Source organism: Hypanus sabinus, unplaced genomic scaffold (genome assembly GCF_030144855.1).
Source record: "Hypanus sabinus isolate sHypSab1 unplaced genomic scaffold, sHypSab1.hap1 scaffold_1449, whole genome shotgun sequence".
NCBI lineage: Eukaryota > Metazoa > Chordata > Chondrichthyes > Myliobatiformes > Dasyatidae > Hypanus > Hypanus sabinus.
In genome coordinates this window covers 74,909-95,000 of record NW_026779522.1, presented here as the reverse complement: position 1 = coordinate 95,000, position 20,092 = coordinate 74,909, and the positions used below count along the sequence as shown (strand labels likewise).

The 20,092-nt window shown below is 47.2% G+C and overlaps 1 protein-coding gene across 1 annotated transcript in view; it reads right to left on the bottom strand.

The window, feature by feature from the left end:
• Window positions 1-76: 76 nt before the first annotated feature.
• LOC132386976 (NACHT, LRR and PYD domains-containing protein 14-like) overlaps window positions 77-20,092 on the bottom strand; it is a 42,069-nt gene continuing 22,053 nt past the window's right edge. The window contains exons 4-15 of the mRNA XM_059959336.1: window positions 14,031-14,125; window positions 13,104-13,270; window positions 12,033-12,204; window positions 11,883-11,933; window positions 7,107-8,844; window positions 5,994-6,080; window positions 5,668-5,838; window positions 5,342-5,512; window positions 5,016-5,186; window positions 1,297-1,467; window positions 974-1,141; window positions 77-809 (exon numbers count right to left, since the gene is read on the bottom strand). Coding sequence (XP_059815319.1) covers window positions 707-809; window positions 974-1,141; window positions 1,297-1,467; window positions 5,016-5,186; window positions 5,342-5,512; window positions 5,668-5,838; window positions 5,994-6,080; window positions 7,107-8,844; window positions 11,883-11,933; window positions 12,033-12,204; window positions 13,104-13,270; window positions 14,031-14,125 — 3,265 coding nt within the window. The 3' untranslated portion in view covers window positions 77-706. The remainder of the gene's footprint in view (window positions 810-973; window positions 1,142-1,296; window positions 1,468-5,015; window positions 5,187-5,341; window positions 5,513-5,667; window positions 5,839-5,993; window positions 6,081-7,106; window positions 8,845-11,882; window positions 11,934-12,032; window positions 12,205-13,103; window positions 13,271-14,030; window positions 14,126-20,092) is intronic.

Below are 20,092 nucleotides of genomic sequence, written 5' to 3'. Positions count from 1 at the left end.
GACCCACTGTTGCAGTGCACAGGGTGCGGGGGGCAGCAGAAACCTCAAATAAAACTCGAGTCCGGCACCAGGAAAGGAAGCTACAGCGGTTTATTGATTTCATCATGACAAATGTAAATTAAACAATGTGTGAACTGCTGACGTGCGGGAATAAATAAGCTGCTCCGGACTCAGTCACAGTCACACACAATTAACTGACCGGCGACAAGGAGTGACAGTTTGAATAATCAGTCCCGTTTCTCACCGTCACTCTGCATCGGGGAACCGATGATTATAAAATCACACTTCAGGGCCGTGTCCGGGATCGCTGCAGATCCAGGGTCACTGCCGAGGGATTTGTCAATTTAACATCATTATATTGGCCAGACTGTCGAATGCACCGATCTCAGCAAAGGGAGCAAAAGGATTGTCACCTTGGATAATTCCACCCCAGGACACCGATGTCCCAGACTGAGCACTGGACCTCGGGCTCATCCGGTCTTTGTATTTCCTGGGGCAGTCTCGAACCCACACAGGTGGCCGCCAGACAAGAGGCGGAAATAGGTCACTGTGGGACGGCTTCCGATGTCACCGAGCTCGAGACTGGAGCCGGTTCCGTTAAAACCATTGGGAATTAAATCTGGCACGGCCATTAAAGGTAATGGCGGGCATTAAAGGGGAGGGCGGAGAATCGGACAAATTGCCACCATCCCACAGACAGGGATGTTCACACATTCAGATGTTCACAGATCACTCTCAGTCCGGGTCTGACTCCCTGCAGACATCTCAGTTCCTTACCCCCGATCTCACTGAACTGATTCGACCCCAGGCTGAAACAGATGGGAGAATAAAGATGAAATAAACAGATTACACAACAGTGGCAGTAACAGGGTACTGGGGTTAATGTTTCAACAACACACACAGACAAATATCACCAGAAAACCCATAGATCTGCTGATATTTTATCACATTGAACATTAACACAAACACTCACCAGATCCACTCCAGATTCGGGAGGGTCAGTATGAGGCGGTAGAGAGCGGGGACAGATCGGTCTGTGAGCGAGTTTAATCCCAGGTTCAGCACCGTCAGTGATGGGTTTGTACTGAGAGTGGAGACGAGATCCTCGGCACCAGAATCTGTGAGACCGACCTTGTCAAGTCTGGAGATGAGAAAGAGTGAGGGTGAAGGACACAGAGAGACAGGAGACGGTACAAATCCCCAGTGTTTATCAGTAACACAATTACTGATCACATTAATGTTCAGTGTCAGACACCCAGTGACTGTAAACACAATCTCCCACAGTCTGGTACTTACTGCAGTTTCTGTATTTTACACTCCGGGTTCCTCAGAGCCGCAGACACCAGTTTCACTCCTGAATCTCCCAGTTCATTACCACTCAGGTTCAGTTCCGTCAGTGATGGGTTTGTACTGAGAGTGGAGACGAGATCCTCGGCACCAGAATCTGTGAGACTGACACGGGTCAGCCTGGAGATGAGAGAGAGTGAGGGTGAAGGACACAGAGAGACAGGAGACGGTAGAAATCCCATGTTTATCAGTTACTCCATTACTAATTTCTTTTCTTCAGCACGACTGCACAAGTCGGCCAGTGAGAACAGCGAGAAGAGTTTAAAAGGAAGACAAATTTACAGAGCGAGCGTCAGAGGAGCGGGAGACAGAGTAGGAAGGCTTTGGCTCAACGGGGCTTCAGCGATAAAGGGTCGAGGTGAGGTAGGTTATCTGTTTCCAGTACAGACAGAGAGTATGTGTGTGAGGCTGGTTTTCTGTGCTCAGTGTCAGATGTGGGAGATGTTGGATACTCCCGGCCTCCCGGACGGCAACATCTGCACCCGGTGTGTCGAGCTGCAGCTCCTTAGGGACCGAGTTAGGGAACTGGAGATGCAGCTCGATGACCTTCGTCTGGTCAGGGAGAGCGAGGCGGTGATAGAGAGGAGTTACAGGCAGATGGTCACACCGGGGCCACGGGAGACTGAAGAAGTGGGTCACAGTCAGGTGAGTGAAGGGCATGAGGCAGGTACTAGGGAGTACCTAGAGAGGTACTAGAGGTACTAGAGAGTGGCTGTCCCCCTTGACAATAAGTGCTCCTGTTTGAGTACTGCTGGAGGTGGGGGACGGCCTCCCTGGGGGAAGAGGATGGCAGCAGTGATAGGGAACTCTATAGTTAGGGGTTCAGATAGGTGATTCTGTGAACGCAGGAAAGAAACGCATATAGTAGTTTGCCTCCCAGGTGCCAGAGTCTGGGATGTTTCAGATCGTGTCCAAGATATCCTGGAGTGGGAGGGAGAACAGCCAGAGGTCGTGGTACATATTGGTAAAGGAAAAGGGAAGAGTTCCTGAAAACAGGCTACAGGGTGTTCGGAAGTAAATTGAGAAGCAGGATCGTAAAGGAAGTAATCTTGGGATTACTGCCTGTGCCATGTGGCAGTGAGAATGGAAATAGAGTGAGGTTGAGGATAAACGCGTGGCTGAGGGATTGGATCAGGAGGCAGGGATTCAGATTTCTGGATCAATGGGACCTCTTTTGGAGCTGGTGTGATCTGTACAGAAAGGACAGGTTGCAATTGATTACCAGGGGACCAATATCCCGGCAGGGAGGTTTGCTAAAGCTACTGGGGAGAGTTAAACTAGAATTGCTGGGGGGTAGGATCCAAACTGATGTGATGGAGGAAAGGGAGGTTGGCTCACAAATAGAGAGAATTTGGAGACAATGTGAAAGGGAGGATAGACAGGTAATATAGAATGGACGCGCTCAGTCCAATGGTTTGAGGTGTGTCTATTTTAATGTGATGAGTATTATGAACAAAGCAGGTGAGCTTAGAGCATGGATCAGCACTTGGAGATATGATGTTATGACCATTACAGAGACTTGGATGGTGCAGGGGCAGGAATGGTTACTTCAGGAGCCGGGATTTAGATGTTTCAGGATGGACAGGGAAGGAAGCAAAAGAGGTGGGGTTGTGACACTGTGGATCAGAGATAGTGTCATGACTGTAGAAAAGGAGGAAGTCATGGAGGGATGGCCTACAGAGTCTGTGTGGTTGGAAGTTAGGAACAGGAAGGGGTCAATAACTCTACTGGGTGTTTTGTATAGACCACCCAATAGAAACAGGGACATCGTGCAGCAGATAGGGAGACAGATTCTGGAAAGGAGTAATAATAACAGGGTTGTTGAAGTGTGAGATTTTAATTTCCCAAATACTGATTGACATCTCCCTAGAGTGAGGGATTTAGATGGGGTGGAGTTTGTTAGGTGTGTTCAGGAAGGTTTCCTGACACAATATGTAGATAAACCTACAAGAAGAGAGGCTGCAGTTGATCTGGTATTGGGAAATGAACCTGGCCAGCTGTCAGGTCTCTCACAGGGATAGCATTTTGGAGATAGTGATCACAATTCTATCTGTTTTACCATAGCATTGGAGAGGGATAGGATCAGGCAAGATAGGGAAACCTTTAATTGGAGTAAGGGGAACTATGAGGCTATCAGGTTGGAACTTATAAGCATAATTTGGAAACAGATGTTCTCAGGGAAATGTACCGAGAAATGTAGAAAATGTTCAGGGGATATTAGCGTGGCTTTCTGAGTCGGTACGTTCCAATGAGGTATGGAAAGGATGGTCGGGTACAAGACCCATGGTGCACAAAGGCTATTGTAAATCTAGTCAAGAAGAAAAGAAGGGCTTACGAAAAGTTCAAAAAACTAGGTAATGATATGAATCTGGAAGATTATAAGTCAAGCAGGAAGGAGCTTAAGAATGAAATTAGGAGAGCTGGAACGGGCCACGAGAAGGCCTTGGCGGACAGGATTACTGAAAACCCCAAGGCATTCTGCAAGTACGTGAAGAGCAAAAGGATAAGATGTGAGAGAACAGGACCAATCAAGTGTGACAATGAAAAACTACAAATGGAACCAGAGGAAATAGTGGAGGTATTTAAAGAATCATTTGCTTCAATATTCATGACGGAAACGGATCTTGGCGATTGTAGGGGTGACTTGCAGTGGACTGAAAAGCTTGAGAATGTAGATATTAAGAAAGAGGATGAGCTGGAGCTTTTGGAAAGCATCATGTTGGATAAGTCACCAGGACTGGAAGAGATGTACCCCAGGCTACTGTGGGAAGCAACGGAGGAGATTGCTGTGCCTCTGGCAATGATCTTTGCATCATCAGTGAGGACAGGAGAGGTTGTGGAGGATTGGAGGGTTATGGATATTGTTCCCTTATTCAAGAAAAGGAGTAGGGAGAGCCCAGGAAATTATAGGCTAGTGAGTCTTACTTCAGTGGTTGGTAGGTTGATGGAGAAGATCCTGAGAGGTAGTATTTATGAACATCTGGAGAGGCAAAATATGATTAGGAATAGTCAGCATTGCCTGGATTGGGGAGCATGCCTTCTGAGAACAGGTTGAGAGAACTTGGGCTTTTTCCTTGGAGTTACGAAGGATGAGAGGTGACCCGATAGAGGTGTATAAGATGATGAGAGGCATAGATCGTGTGGGTAGTCTGCGGCTTTTTCCCCGGGCTAAGATGACTTGCATGAGTTTTAAATGTGCTTGGAAGCAGTTACAGAGGAGATGTCAGGGGTAAGTTTTTTACGTAGAGATTTTGAGTGTGTGGAATGTGCTGCCAGTGGCAGTGGTGGAGGCAGATACGGCAGGATCTTGAAGAGACTCCTGGATGGCTACATGGAGCTTAGAAAAATAGAGGGCTGTGAGGAAAGCCTAGTTAGTTCAAAGGTTGGGACATGTTCAGCACAGCTTTGTGGGCCGAAGGGCCTGAATTGCACTGTAGGTTTTCTTTGTTTCTACTGATCACATTAATGTTCAGTGTCAGACACCCAGTGACTGTAAACACAATCTCCCGCAGTCTGGAGATGAGAGAGAGTGAGGGTGAAGGACACAGAGAGACAGGAGACGGTACAAATCCCCAGTGTTTATCAGTAACACAATTACTGATCACATTAATGTTCAGTGTCAGACACCCAGTGACTGTAAACACAATCTCCCACAGTCTGGTACTTACCGCAGTTTCTGTATTTTACACTCCGGGTTCCTCAGAGCCGCAGACACAATTTTCACTCCTGCATCTCCCAGTTCATTCTCACTCATGTCCAGCTCCATCAGTGATGTGTTCGTACTCAGAGCGGAGGCTAGATCCTCGACGCCAGAATCTGTGAGACCGACATCGATCAGCCTGGTGATGAGAGAAAGTGAGGGTGAAGGACACAGAGAGACAGGAGACGGTACAAATCCCCAGTGTTTATCAGTAACACAATTACTGATAACATTAATGTTCAGTGTCAGACACCCAGTGACTGTAAACACAATCTCCCACAGTCTGGTACTTACCACAGTCTCTGTATTTTACACTCCGGGTTCCTCAGAGCTGCAGACACCAGTTTCACTCCTGAATCTCCCAGTTTATTACCACTCAGGTTCAGCTCCGTCAGTGATGGGTTTGTACTGAGAGCGGAGGCGAGATCATCGGCACCAGAATCTGTGAGACCGACATCGATCAGCCTGGTGATGAGAGAAAGTGAGGGTGAAGGACGCAGAGAGACAGGAGACGGTACAAATCTCCAGTGTTTATTAGTAACACAATTATTGTTCACATTAATGTTCAGTGTCAGACACCCAGTGACTGTAAACACAATCTCCCACAGTCTGCTACTTACCCCAGTTTCTGTATTTTACACTCCGGGTTCCTCAGAGCCACAGACACCAGTTTCACTCCTGAATCTCCCAGTTTATTCTCACTCATGTCCAGCTCCGTCAGTGATGGGTTTGTACTGAGAGCGGAGGCGAAATCCTCGACGCCAGAATCTGTGAGGCCGACATCCCACAGCCTGGAGATGAGAGAGAGTGAGGGTGAAGGACACAGAGAGACAGGAGACGGTACAAATCCCCAGTGTTTATCAGTAACACAATTACTGATCACATTAATGTTCAGTGTCAAACACCCAGTGACTGTAAACACAATCTCCCACAGTCTGGTACTTACCACAGTATCTGTATTTTACACTCCGGGTTCCTCAGAGCCACAGACACCAATTTCACTCCCGAATCTCCGAGTTCATTCTCCCCAAGTCTAAACACAAACAGACAGATTGATGAACAAAGTAATTCAAACCATGGGTCTGAGGGAATTTCTCTCACTCGGATATTTCAGGAAACATTAAACCCTTCAGTACATCACTGATTGAGGTTCCCATCACTGTCAATGTCCCTCACTGTCCAGCTCCAGCGTATTCACCGAATGTCAGTAATTTAGTTTGCACATATTCTGTCTCTTTCCCTGATGGTTAGAAAAGTGTTCCTGATGTGATAGGATCGGGAGGGGCAGAGATGAAGGATGGGAGATAGTCCCACAGTGAGGAAGAGTTGTGAATATGGAAATGTTGATAGGAGACGGTGGAAGAGTCCCCACCTGAGGAAAAGGGATGGGAAGACAGACTCTGCAGGAGGAAGGGGAATGAGGATGAGAAGTCCCACAGCACTATACCAAAGGGAAAAGGTAATCCAATAGGATAAGAAGATCCAGAAATAGATTGCAAGAGATGGGTGGGTCTGAACTGAGACCCACAATCGGGAGAGGAGATGCGCCCATGGGGTCTGCGTAGCTGGTAGTGAGCACAGTCACACAGGTGGACTGATGGTGATAGTCACACACGGTGAAGACCAGGGGAGGACAATCTCACAACGGTATTTCTTTCCTTCTCACTGGGACAGTCTGCTGACGGTCTCTTGTCCCTCACTGGGAAGGGGGTGTGAATCTCTGACCCACCTGCTGCAGTCAGTGTCGGTCTGGGTGTCAGTAACAGTGAGAAGGAACATTGTCAATGGACGTGTCACAGGCAGCGAGAAACACGACCATTCCTGTGATTTACTACCTTTAAGCCAATGGTCGTTGTTCACTGATCTGATGAAGTCTCCAACATCCCTTCACAAGGAACCACAGAACCCTCCCATCCTTGGGGAATTACTGACCGATCCCCTGGGCATTTGTCACAATTCTTCACAATCTGAATTACTGCACTTTTAAGCAAATCCCTTTACATTGAAACAACACAATGGAACAGTTTCACAGTTCAGAGTGAGAGATAAATCAAGTTACCTCAACTCCTGGCACTTGTGCAGCCCGGGTCCCAGCCGCTGGATTCCTTCACACTGAATGTGGCAGTTCCCCAGGTCGAGGTGTTTTATTGTATCACAGAGTCCGATGACATGAGACAGGACCGCGCAGTCAATCGGGGTCAGTGTCATTCCACTGAATGAAAGTGTTTCCACAGATCCCAGTGCGGCCTGAGCCAGTCCACGATTCTGAGATTCAAACAGGTAGTGCAACGTGTTCAGGAGGCTCCTTTTACCAGCTTCACTCTTTGTGTTTACACTCCGGTGTTTAACCTCCTCCTTCACCCAGTCAATCACCCGGCAGGTTGTTTGATGAGGAAATGGACCCAGAAACTCCTCCAGGCCCCGAGCTGTCATTGGGTTGGAGAGACCAGCAACAAAACGGAGAAATACCTCAAATCGCCCATCTGTCATGTTGTGAGTTTCAGTGAGGAGTTTCATAATATCTCTGCCATCTGAAATCAAGAATTGTGCGACTGCAGCTACAAACTCTTGGATGGTGAGGTGTGGGAATGTGTACACCATGCTCCGGGCAGAATCTTCTCTCTCCAAAAGCTCCATCAGGAACCCGGACAGGAACTGGGAAGGCTGCAGATTGTACTTGATCAAATCTCCATCTGTAAACACAATCTTCCTCTCGGACACTCCTCTGAAGGCCATCTGACCAACCCTGAGTAACACATCACGGGGGTTCTCAATCTCACGGCCGTGGTTTTTCAGGATGTTGTAAATATAGTAGGAGTACAGTTGGGTGATGGTCTTGGGAACTCGGTGTGGGTCCCTGACTCTTTGTGTGAAGAAGGGACCCAGTGCCAGAGCGAGGATCCAGCAGTAGGAGGGGTTGTAGCTCAAGGTGTACAGGATCTCGTTCTCATTCACGTGTTTGAAAACAGCTGCCGCCACCATCTGATCTTCAAAATACCTAATGAAATATTCTTTCCGTTCCTCACCAACAAATCCCAAGATTTCAGCCCAGACACTGATCTCACCCTTTTCCAGTAAATGTAACGCAGTGGGACGGGTGGTCACCAGTACTGAACACCCTGGGAGCAGCTTGTGCTGGATTAAACTATACACAATGTCAGACACCTTGCACTTGAACTCAGGATCTGTGCATGTGGACCGTGGTTCTGTGTCTCCCCGACTGTCAGTAAAAACAATTTTGTCATTGAATTCATCCAAACCATCGAATATAAACAGCAATCCCTCTGGGTTCTTCCAGACCTCTCTCAGGATATTCCCAAAGTAAGGATATTGATCCAGAATCAGTTCCTTCAGGTTTATTCTGCAGTTAATGTTGTTTAAATCCCGGAATTTGAAACTGAAGACAAACTGGAATTGTTGGTATATTTTCCCCGTGGCCCAGTCATAAACAATCTTTTGTAACATTGTTGTTTTCCCAATCCCCGGGACTCCAGCCATTGCTGCTGAACTCCCAGATTTGGATTTACTCTGGGAAAAACTGCTCTGGAACAACTGATCAGTCCGGATTTTTTCCAGCTTTCTGCGGAGATGTTTCTCTCTCCACTCCTCGTGGTCTCTGCCTCTTGCCAACAGCTCATGTTCCACCAGTCTCCGATCTCGAACAGTAGAAATGACCGTGAGCTCAGCGTATCGATCAACCAGCTGGAAAACCTTCACCTTCTCCCTCATCAGGATCGTGTTCACTCTCAGTGTTCCAGTTTGTGCCCGCAGAGTCTCCTTGTGTTTCTGTTGAACATCTTCCATGGGAACAGACAGTGGACAAACAGTTAGATGCCTCAACTCAGAAATCAGTATTTAAACACACATGAGTTAGCTCAAAGCTAATGCATTAATTGGATTCATCAATGGATGTTCGTGCAGTAAAGTAAATTTGATTAAAAGACCCCTGACTGGACAGAGAGGCCTGGTCTAGATAAACACCAGATCATCACATTTCCACATTAACTGTGCTGTGAAAGTGACTATTTCCCTGGTAGTTTACTGACCCCTGACTGTCCCATACTGGACAACATCCCACTACTGCCACAGATAGCATTGTTCCTGTGGAAGAAACTTTTAATCCCCTGTGTTGATGTGGTGTATAGACATAGCAAAGAGGGTAGTGGGAAAGGAACAGGTCAGGGAATCACAGCTTCCCCCTCCTAGCATCACTGATTCAAAATGCAGAGGCAGATTTGCTGATCAGCACATGCACTGTGGGTGGCTGGTTTGGGTGTGCGGGATCTCAAAATGTGTTCGAACCCTTTCATGGGTGTGTGGGGACTTGCAATGTGCCTGGACTCTGTATGGGGCTCTCACAGTGTGACAGCATACTGTCGGGATGTGTGGATTCTCACAGCGTGAAAGGGGTGTGTGGGGTCTCTTAGTGTGTCAGGACCCTGCCAGGGGTTTGTGAGGTCTCACAATGTGTCAGGACCCTGTTAGGGGTGTGTGGGGTCTCACAGTGTGTCAGGAACATGACTGGATATGTGGGGTCTCACAGTGTGTCAGGACCCTGCCCAGTGTGTGTGGTGTCTCACAGTTTTCAGGACTCTGTCAGGAGTGTGTGGTGTCTCACAGTGTATCAGTATTCTGTCAGCCATGTGTGGAGGCTCAGCATGTGTCAGAACACTGTCAGGGTTGTGTGGGGTCTCACTGTGTGTCAGGACCCTGTCAGGGGTGTGTGGGGTCTCACAGTGTGTCAGGACCCTGTCAGGGGTGTGTGAGGTCTCACAGTGTGTCAGGACCGTGTCAGGGGTGTGTGGGGTCTCTCAGTTTGTCAGGACCCTGTCAGGGGTTTGTGAGATCTCACAGTTTGTCAGGACCCTGTCAGGGGTGTGTGGGGTCTCACAGTGTGTCAGGACCCTGTCAGGAGTGTGTGGGTTCTCACAGTGTGTCAGGACCCTGTCAGGAGTGTGTGAGGTCTCACAGTGTGTCAGGACCCTGTCAGGAGTGTGTGGGGTCTCACAGTGTGTCAGGACCCTGTCAGGGATGTGTGGAGTCTCACAGTGTCAGGACCCTGCCCGGTGTGTGTGGGGTCTCACAGTGTGTCAGGACCCTGTCAGGGGTGTGTATGGTCTCACAGTGTCCGGATACTGTCAGAAGTGTCTGGGGTCTCACTGTGTATCCGAACCTTGTTACGGGTGTGTGTGGTCTCACAGTGTATCTGAATCATATCAGGTGTGTGTGGTGTCTCACAGTGTGTCAAGACCCTTTCAGGGGTTGGTGGTGTCTCACACTGGGTCAGGACTCTGTTATAGTTGTGAGGGGTCCCACAGTGTTTCCTGACACTGATAGGGGTGTGTGGGGTTTCATAGTCTCAGGACCCTGCCCAGTGTGTGTGGGGTCTCACCATGTGCCAAGACACTGTCAGCGGTGTGTTGGGTCTCACAGAGTGTCAGGTCTCAGTGACATCTCACAGTGTGTCAGGACCCTGCCCAGTGTGTGTGGTGTCTCACAGTTTTCAGGACTCTGTCAGGAGTGTGTGGTGTCTCACAGTGTATCAGTATTCTGTCAGCCATGTGTGGAGGCTCAGCATGTGTCAGAACACTGTCAGGGTTGTGTGGGGTCTCACTGTGTGCCAGGACACTGCCAGGTGTGTCTGGGATCTCACAGTGTGTCAGGACCCTGTCAGTGGTGAAAGCAATAACAGACAACAGAGGCGTGAACAGCTTGAAAACATTCTCTGTTACCATTTGAAAATTAACGTTCTTGGAATTTGTTCTTGGAAATGAGACAGGCTGAATGAACATTGTGGCCATATATTTCTGTTCAAGGGCTTCGAGTAATCAGTTAAAGCATGGGCTACTGTAAGATTAACAATCTTTACGATATCTGTCTTTCCTTCGCCCTCTCCTCTGTTGAATGTGCAGCTGAGTGGTCCAACTCAGTCCGCGATGATGAAGCCTCACAATCTCTTGAGGCCAAGAGATTCCAGTCGCATTTTCGGTGACACAATGTGCTAACGGATGTAGTGAATTTTCTATCCAGACGGTCACAATTTAATTAATTGGAATATTATTTATAGATATTTTCAGACCTTTCCACCTTTTTACTGCAATCCCACAACCCTCAGTTTCTCTGTCCTAATTCCCATCTCTTACCCTTCCACAGTATCCACACAACACAGGCACACATGAATTTCAGCAGAGGATTTTGTCTCTGATCTCCCCCTCACTATCATTGTTTCCTGGTGGAATTCCAGGATTATTGAGTGGAAAATTGAGCTGGATAATTTTAGCATTGTTTGCACCAAGGGGTTGCAAATGTGGAGAGAATGGGTTTCATATGCTGCTCTGGGATTAAACAGACTAGTTGGGGTGTTACCTGCTTTTCTCATTAAATGGACGTTGTCATGCTTATTCTGTGATGAGAACTTCAATGGACTCCGGATTCTAAAAAATGATAACCTGTAGTATCTGAGGGAGTTTAGAAATGTGATTTAGGAAGAGGGTGTTGGGTTGGGTGGTTGTAGGGATAATATTTCATTTTTTGGAGTGAGAAATTTCCCATAGTTTCACTCCTCAGATTGCCCTCTTCTCCATTCTGACCCCGAAAGGGGGACCTGTCTTTGCAGGACCCAGAGAGGAGTGATCCCTTTCAGCAAAGCCTCCAACTCTCTGCGTGCTTCCTCATAATGTCCTGTGAAAACGCTCCCTCCAGCAAACATTTTTCCCTGTGTCTCACTGTGCTGTGTCACGGTGGAACATTTACCTGATCAAATCCTCCTGGTTCAGCAACGACAGGTCCCTACACAACATCAACCTTCGTTGGAAACAGCGGTTTCTTCACTTACCTTTCAGCTCCCTGGGAATCTCCGGTACGGGTCGATGGACCAGAACACAACCTGTTCAGATTTAAAATAATTTTACAAGTTTCAATTCCTCAAATTTTAAGTATGTAATATTTGAATCCAAAATTAAATTAATCTCTGATACTCTCTCACCATGTTCCTGTATTTCTTTCAGTATTTTGTCCAACTTTGGAACATCAATCCGCATTTTGACAAAGGTTTCCCACATCACCCTCCGGGCGCGGGAGCCTTTCTCCATCACCAGGCTCAGGAGGAGTTTAGAACTGTCCGCCCGCTCTCCCTTATCAGCGAGATCAGAGATTTTCTGTGAAGAGTAACAGCGAACATGTTGGGACTGACAGATTCACACAGAGAATGAGAAGTAAATGATGCGCTCCATAACGGGATCACACTGAGCAGTCACCCGGACGGGTGCTGATCCTGTCTGGACATGGACTGTACATTCTGAGTGCAGAGCACATGGAGGGACATTCACCGTGAACCTGGTCCACCAGTCAATGAGATCCTGGCTGGTCTGTGACCACTTCATTGACGTGGCTCCAAACCCATAAATAATTCCTCACCGGATTTGATGGTGTAAAACAGAAATCAGAAAATAACGATCACAGACGAAGAAAGAAAACAGGAGGGCTTTAGTAACAGAGTGAGTTGCAGAGAAGTTTCAGAAAATATGATGTGATTCATCTCCTTAATCCGCCAGTGCCCAACATGACAGCGGATTTCCGGCTGACACCTGATGCCTTTCCTTTGCCTTTTCCAGTGGAGGTTTATTCAGTGATTATACATTTCAACATGGCAGTGTTCCCCGATCCACACTGTTCGCAGTTACAGATTGAAACACTATCATCTCCACTCAGAACAGAACACACTGGAGCTCCTGTGGCACCCACAGATGATGTCCCAGTTCTCACTGTCATCCTGCCATCACGCTGCACGTTCTTCCCAAAACGAAACTTTAATTTAATACTTCAAACTCACACAACTCAACTCACTCTGAATATTGAGGGGATACCCACCAGTCTGCCGCATATTTTCACCTCTTTCTATCACTGGTTCAGAGTCACATTTCGTTTTGTAATTGTATGTACAGTATTTATTTTCCAATTGTTCTTTTATCTAATTTAATATCTGATGAGTGAGATTTCCGACACCCATCAGTCCTGTGATGTGTGAAAATTCAAACCCATTCTCCCTCCCACTCACCCGATGTTCCTCTCCGCTGAACTGATTCTCGGCCGTTAACGCCAGGCTCACTCCATGCACCCCTCCTTCCATCGCCTGCTCCAGCCTGTCCCGGTAGAAGTCCGTCAACTGCAGCAGCTGGGAATTGTCCCAGCTCGCCAGGAGCTCGGTGATCACTGAGTTCAGACCTGTGACGGACAATGGGGAAAATTAAAGAAATTACTGACCCCATATTGGGCAGCAGCTTTCTCTCTGGAACCTAAAGGTGGTGTGGCAGGTCACCAAACACAGTCCGAAATATATCTGCAAACACAAGGAAATCTGCAGATGCTGGAAATTCAAGCAACACACACAAAAATGCTGGTGAACGCAACAGGCCAGGCAGCATCTATAGGAAGAAGTACAGTTGACATTTCCGGGCGAGACCCTTCGTCAGGACTAACTGAAAGAAGAGATAGTAAGAAATTTGAAAGTGGGGGAAGAGAGAAGATCCGAAATGATAGGAGAGAGGATGATGGGACGGGAAGCCTTGAGAGAAAGAAAGGGGGACAGGATTCCAGAGGTTGGAGAGCAGGCATGGAGTTATAGTGAGAGGGACAGAGGGAGAAAAAAAGTGGGAGAGAGAAAAAAAAGGGAAAATAATAAATAAATAAATGAATGAATGAATGAATGAATAAATAAGGGATGGGGTATGACGGGGAGAAGAGGCAATAACGGAAGATAGAGAAGTCAATGTTTACGAACGGAAGGAGGGGCAATAACGGAAGTTAGAGAAGTAAATGTTTATGAAGGGGAGGGGGGGTGAGTGTAACTTCCGTTGATACCCCTTCTCTGTCATCTCTCTCAACCCAGTCCCTTCACAAATACTTCGTGTATTATGGATATTAAATTAAACCCAAACACGGAGTCAAGACAATAATTACAAATGAAAATAATCCGCTAGCATACCCGTGTCCTTTCCCGATGTTGACGTCACTGGAACTCCTCCACTGCTCGCTCCGTTATCCATTTTGAGGACAGTTCTGGTCAGATTCTGCCGCTTTCTAACAAACAAAATTAACAGGATGCTCAGACATTATTTGAGGTGTAAATGAGAACGCTATTTGTTTTTTTAACTGAGTCGCACTCTTCCAAACATCTTGGGCCTATCCACCGAACACTTGACATGGCCTGATCTACTTGCGGCCATCGACCCACAGTCACACAATGCCCATTTCTGCACTCTCCATAGATTGTACACTAAGCGAGGATTTTCCAGGGTATCTACTCACTATATTGCAGACAATTCCCTTCTAGGAACCAATCTTGTGTCCTGGACCGGGGGTGATGTGTCAACAGAATGGCAAGCCAGGTTGAGCAGACAGTGGCCACTGCCTTGGTCCTCCTACCACTGGTGGCGCTGTGGTGAGTAATGGACAACAGTTACAGCAGTGTGGGGTGAAACATTTCTGCTGACCAATGGGACATCTATTCCTCTGATCACTGAGTTATATAGTTTTCTCAGTCTCACCTGATTCCCACCATCTCCTTTCAGTTTAACATCGTCTGGCAATATACGCTTTGGGGCTATATAGAAACCCTCTGACACCCTGAACAATGCAAAATCACCCATAACTTTGCAACATTTTGTCCTGAAGCACTATAGTTTCTCCAGTGGGATGTTAAGAACATAATTTTTGCCTAATCTCCGGTCCAGATTTCTTTGAATATTCTGATGGCTGTTATCAGAGTTACATGACGCTGTTAAACACAATGTAGCCCGCCATACATTCAAAAGAGCAAGCTGATGAAAGCGTATATAAAATAAATAAACAAAATACCGGAATTATTCAACAGTTTAAAAATAAGGCAGCAATATCCAGTGGGCAGCGGAGATAGAGGCAACAGAGTGAAAGTGCTTTGGCTCAACGGGCCTCAGTGGTAACAGGACGAGGTGAGGCAGTTCATTGCAAAAGGAAGTAGTATGTGTGTGAGGCCAGTTTTCTGTGGTCGGTGTCAGTTGTGGGAGGTCCTGGAGTCTCGGCTGTCCTGGACAGCCACATCTGCACCCGGCGCATCGAGATGCAACTCCCAAGGGACTATATTAGGGAACTGGAGATGCAGCTTGATGACGTTCATCTGGTCAGGGAGAGTGAAGAAGTGATAGAGAGGAGTTACAGACAGCCACATCTGCACCCGGCGCATCGAGATGCAACTCCCAAGGGACTATATTAGGGAACTGGAGATGCAGCTTGATGACGTTCATCTGGTCAGGGAGAGTGAGGAAGTGATAGAGAGGAGTTACAGACAGGTGGTCACTCCGGGGCCACAGGGGCCAGAGAAATGGGTCACAGTCAGGTGAGGGAAAGGGAAGAGTCAGGTACTAGAGAGTACCCCTGTGGTTGTCCCCCTTGACAATAAGTACTCCTGTTTCAGTACTGTTGGGGGGGGGGGGGTGGGGGGACAGCTTACCTGGGGGAAGAGACAGTGGCTGTGCCTCTGGCACAGAGTCTGGCCCTGTGGCTCAGAAGGGTAGGGAAAGGAAGAGGAAGGCAGTAGCGATAGGGGACTCTAGAGTCATGGGGTCAGACAGGCACTTATTTGGACGCAGGAAAGGAACTCCAATGGTAGTTTGCCTCCCAGATGCCAGGGTCTGGGATATTTCTGATCACGTCCAAGATATACTGCGGTGGGCGGGAGAACAGCCAGAGGTCATGGTACATATTGATACCAATGACATAGGTAGGAAAAGGGAAGAGGTCCTGAAAGAAGACTCCAGGGAGTTAGGAAGTAAGTTGAAAAGCAGGACCTCAAAGATAGTAATCTCAGGATTACTGCCCGTGCCATGTGACAGTGAGAATAGGAATAGAATGAGGTGGAGGATAAATGCGTGGCTGAGGGAATGGAGCAGGGAGCAGGGAATCAGATTTCTGGATCATTGGGACCTCTTTTGAGGCGGGTGTGACCTGCTCAAAAAGGACAGGTTGCACTTGAATCCCACGGGGACCAATATCCTAGTGGGCAGATTTGATAGAGCTGTTGGGGAGGGTTTAAACTAGTTTGGCAGTGGGGTGGGAATCGGAATGTGAGTGCAGGGATTAAAGTAGAAGGACAAGGGCATGATGCTCAGAGCTCTGAGTTGATGAGAAAGGAAAGGCAGGGGACGAAACATAATTGTAGCCAGTTAAAGGGGTTGAAATATGTCTATTTCGATGCTAGGAGTATTAGGAACAAGGAGGATGAACTTTGAGCATTGATTAGTACGTGGAACTGCGATGTTGTGACCGTTACTGAAATTTGGTTGGAGGAAGGGCAGGATTGGATGATGCAGGTCCCGGGGTTCATGTGTTTTAAAAGGAATAGGATGGGAGGTAGAAAAGGTGGGGGTGGGGGGAGTCGCATTGCTGGTCAGGGATAGTTTCACGGCTATAGAAAGGGAGGACGCTGCAGAGGGAGTGTCCACCGAGTCATTCTGGGTGGAAGACAGAAATAGGAAGGGATCAGTCACTGTGCAGGGAGTATTCTACGGGCCCCCAAATAGCCCTTGGGACACCGAGGAGCAGATAAGTAGGAAGATTTTAGAATGGCACAAAAAATACCGGGTAGTAGTTAAGGGTGATTTCAACTTCCCTCATATTGACTGGCACCTCTTGAGTGCAAGATGGGGCTGAATTTGTTAGGTGTGTTCAAGAAGGATTCCTGACACAGTACGTGGACCGGCTGATGAGAGGAGAGGCCATACTGGATCTCGTTCTGGGTAATGAACCTGGTCAGGTGACAGACCTCTTGGTGGGGGGAGCATTTTGGTGAGAGTGACCACAATTCCCTTAGCTTCAACATAACAATGGAAAAGGATAAAATCAGATGAAATGGTAAAGTGCTTAACTGGAAGTAGATAAGAATTGCCCACTGAGTGTAGACATCCATAATTTTAACAACTGCCAGTGAGATTTACTGCAGGATTTTTTATTTTAAATATCACTGCCAGATATACACCGACTTTGCTCACAAAATTACACAGAATAAAAAAAAACACGCATCCGTAAATCCAGGCAATTTTCTGGACAAGATTGAACCGGTGGAAACTCTAGAAATACTATCGTGACAAGTGGGGTACTGAAACACCATAACAACCCGATTTTACCATGTTAAATTATCCCATGACTATTGTAACGTTGTCCTTTTAACATACATTTTCTATCTCCCATTGTAATTTTCAGACCATGTCATTACTGCTGTGTGGGTGTCTGTATATTATCCCCATCAGGGTCTTTGTACCCTTGCAGTTTCCTAGCTCTACCCACAATGATTCAAGACCTTCCTACCCTATGTCATTTCTTTCTAATGATTTGATTTCATTTTCTGCCGACCTGCCTGTCCTTTTGATACAGTGTGTATCTTTGGATGTTAAACTCCCAGCCGTAATATTCTTTCAGCCACGATTCAGTGACACCCATAATGTCATGCATGCCAATCTGTAACTTTGCTGTGTTCGTCTACCTTATTCCATATACTGCTTGCCTCCAACTGTAACAGTCAGTCCTGTACTCTCCATTTCCCATTTTGTCTGCCTTTTACGTTGCAACTCATTCCATTGACTGCAGTTTTGCCCTATCGTCAGCTTCGCCTTTCTAGCACTGTACACTGCCTCGGTTTGTGAACCAACGACCCCATTCTCAGCATTTTAACTCCAGTTCCCATCCCTCTGCAAAATTAGCCCTCCCGAGTCGTTCTGGAAAACCTGCCCGCAAGGATATTGGTTCCCCTGGGATTTTGGTGTAACTTATACCTTTTGTATAGGTCATACATTGCCCAGACGAGGTCCCAATCGTCCATATATTTGAACCTCTGCCTCCTGCACCAGTTCCTCAGCCACCATCATTCTATTCTTGCTAGCACGTGGCACAGCAGGCGATTCAGAGATTACTATGCTGTAGGTCCTGTTTCTCAGCTTTCTATCTAGCTTCCTGTATTATCTCCCAGGAACCCATTCATTTTTCCTGCCCATGTCATACAACAAGGCATCTGGCTGCTCACCCACCCCCTATAGAATGCCATGGACCCGATCTGAGACATCCCTGACCCTGTCACCTGGGAGGCAACATACATCCAGAATCTCCTCTCTGTTCCTCCGACTATGGAATCTTTTATACCCACTGTAGACCTCTTCACTTCTGTTCTCTTCCGAGCCAGAGACAATAGAGTTTATGCTTCCAGCTGATAGGTCGTCCCTCTCGCTCGGTGTATACTCTAAGTATTATTGGGGGCACGTCCACGGGCCTTGTCTGCACTGGCTGCTCATTTCGCTTCCTTCTGCCGACAGTCACCAAGTTACTCTCCTCCTGCAACCCAGCGGTGACTAACTCCTTGTATCTCTGAACTGAAGCTCAAACCATACCGGTACCCGAGAAGAGTGTGGTTAAATTCCTCAATGACTATCGCCCAGTGGCACTTACATCCACAGTTGAAGTGTTTTGAGAGGGTGGTGTTGAAGCATATCAGCTCCTGTCTGAACAGTGACAGGGATCTACTCCAACTTGTCTACTGAAACAACAGATCTACAGCACATCTTCTACGTCTTCAGTGATCAACGTTAATCCTGAATTGTAAAGCACTTGAGCCTGATCGCTTGACAGTACAATTCCCCTAACGAGGTTGTTGGAAAGGAGAGGAGAGAGAGAGATACCGCTTCTACCTCTCCCAACGATTCTGAGTGAGGCACAGAGAGATCGGTATTTACTGACAATTACCCTTATTGTTCAAACTAACAAATACGTGAATTCATACATTAAATACCTTGTGCGCACAACTGCTAAGTGTCCCTGACTCTCCTGGATAGTCAAAGAATAGCAAAGGCATTATCCGGGCGGAGGAATTTACACTGGCCAGGCGCTCCTTGTTCCTCATGGTTCCGATTCACTCCCCACGTGTTCACGCAGGCTTTTTCTCGCTTGTGTCTGCGATAGTTATTCTTCGAAGTTACCGCCACCGGCAAACACAAAGCATCCACTTTTATATCCATTGCTTATCAATTCAAATGTCGCATTCCCATGTCATTGGCCACAGGTCATGTGTCTGGCCTTGAACACCTGGTCATTGGCTCTGGTCCAAAGCAGCATCCATCTATTGTCCTCTCCCCATCAAGGGACAGTTGCTGACACATGGCTCTTTGTTCTCAGTCAGCAATGAGTTGAATCACCTCAGGCATTCACAAGTCTGCCTGTTATAGCCAACCAAAGAACACCTCAGAAACAACTCCTAATTTGGAAATGACCTCCAGTCCAGCAAATTACCTGAAGTCTTTGTTTCTTCTTTAAAACACTAATCAGGTCCAGCATGTCAAGCTCACAAAATGGAGAATCGAGTGCCTTCATAAAATGGCAGCCTCCATCCCCCAAGCACACGGCAAGAACAAAGACCGCTTCCACTGTCATTGATTCATTTGAATTCACTGATTTGAAGATAGTCATTCTTTCTGGCCAACAAGGTGAATTCAGTTTCTATGTGCTGCACATTACCATTTCCATGATCCCTGCGTGTCGCCAATAAAACAGTTCTGGTGCTCTTTTCAGCCTCAATATCCTGTCTGTTAGAGGTGTTATGGTGTGATGAGAAAACCAGATGGAGATGGGGTCCAGAATAGACCCCCCCATGAACTATGCTGCTAACGAGAGAGAGAAATGAACAGAGGGGAGGAGAGGCATCCTACACAGATGACAGAGAGACACACACAGAGTTTAGTGTTATGGCTTCTTCACTGATTATTTACCTTTGCTACAAGGACACTCTTCTTTGCTCATTAACATTCTTGCTGAGACAGCAAGGAATGGCCCAGTTTGATGGACATGGTCAGTTGATGGATGGCTGGTACCCCAGCGGGGGAGATAAAAAAGTGAGTCTGCTGAGACACAGGCAGACACACCACAGGACACCAAGGAGTATTGTCCACCCACTGGCAGGAGGGGGTTCGGAGGATCGATTCGAGGGAATTAATCAGAGGCTCACAGTGGGAGAAAGCAGACCGGTGGGGG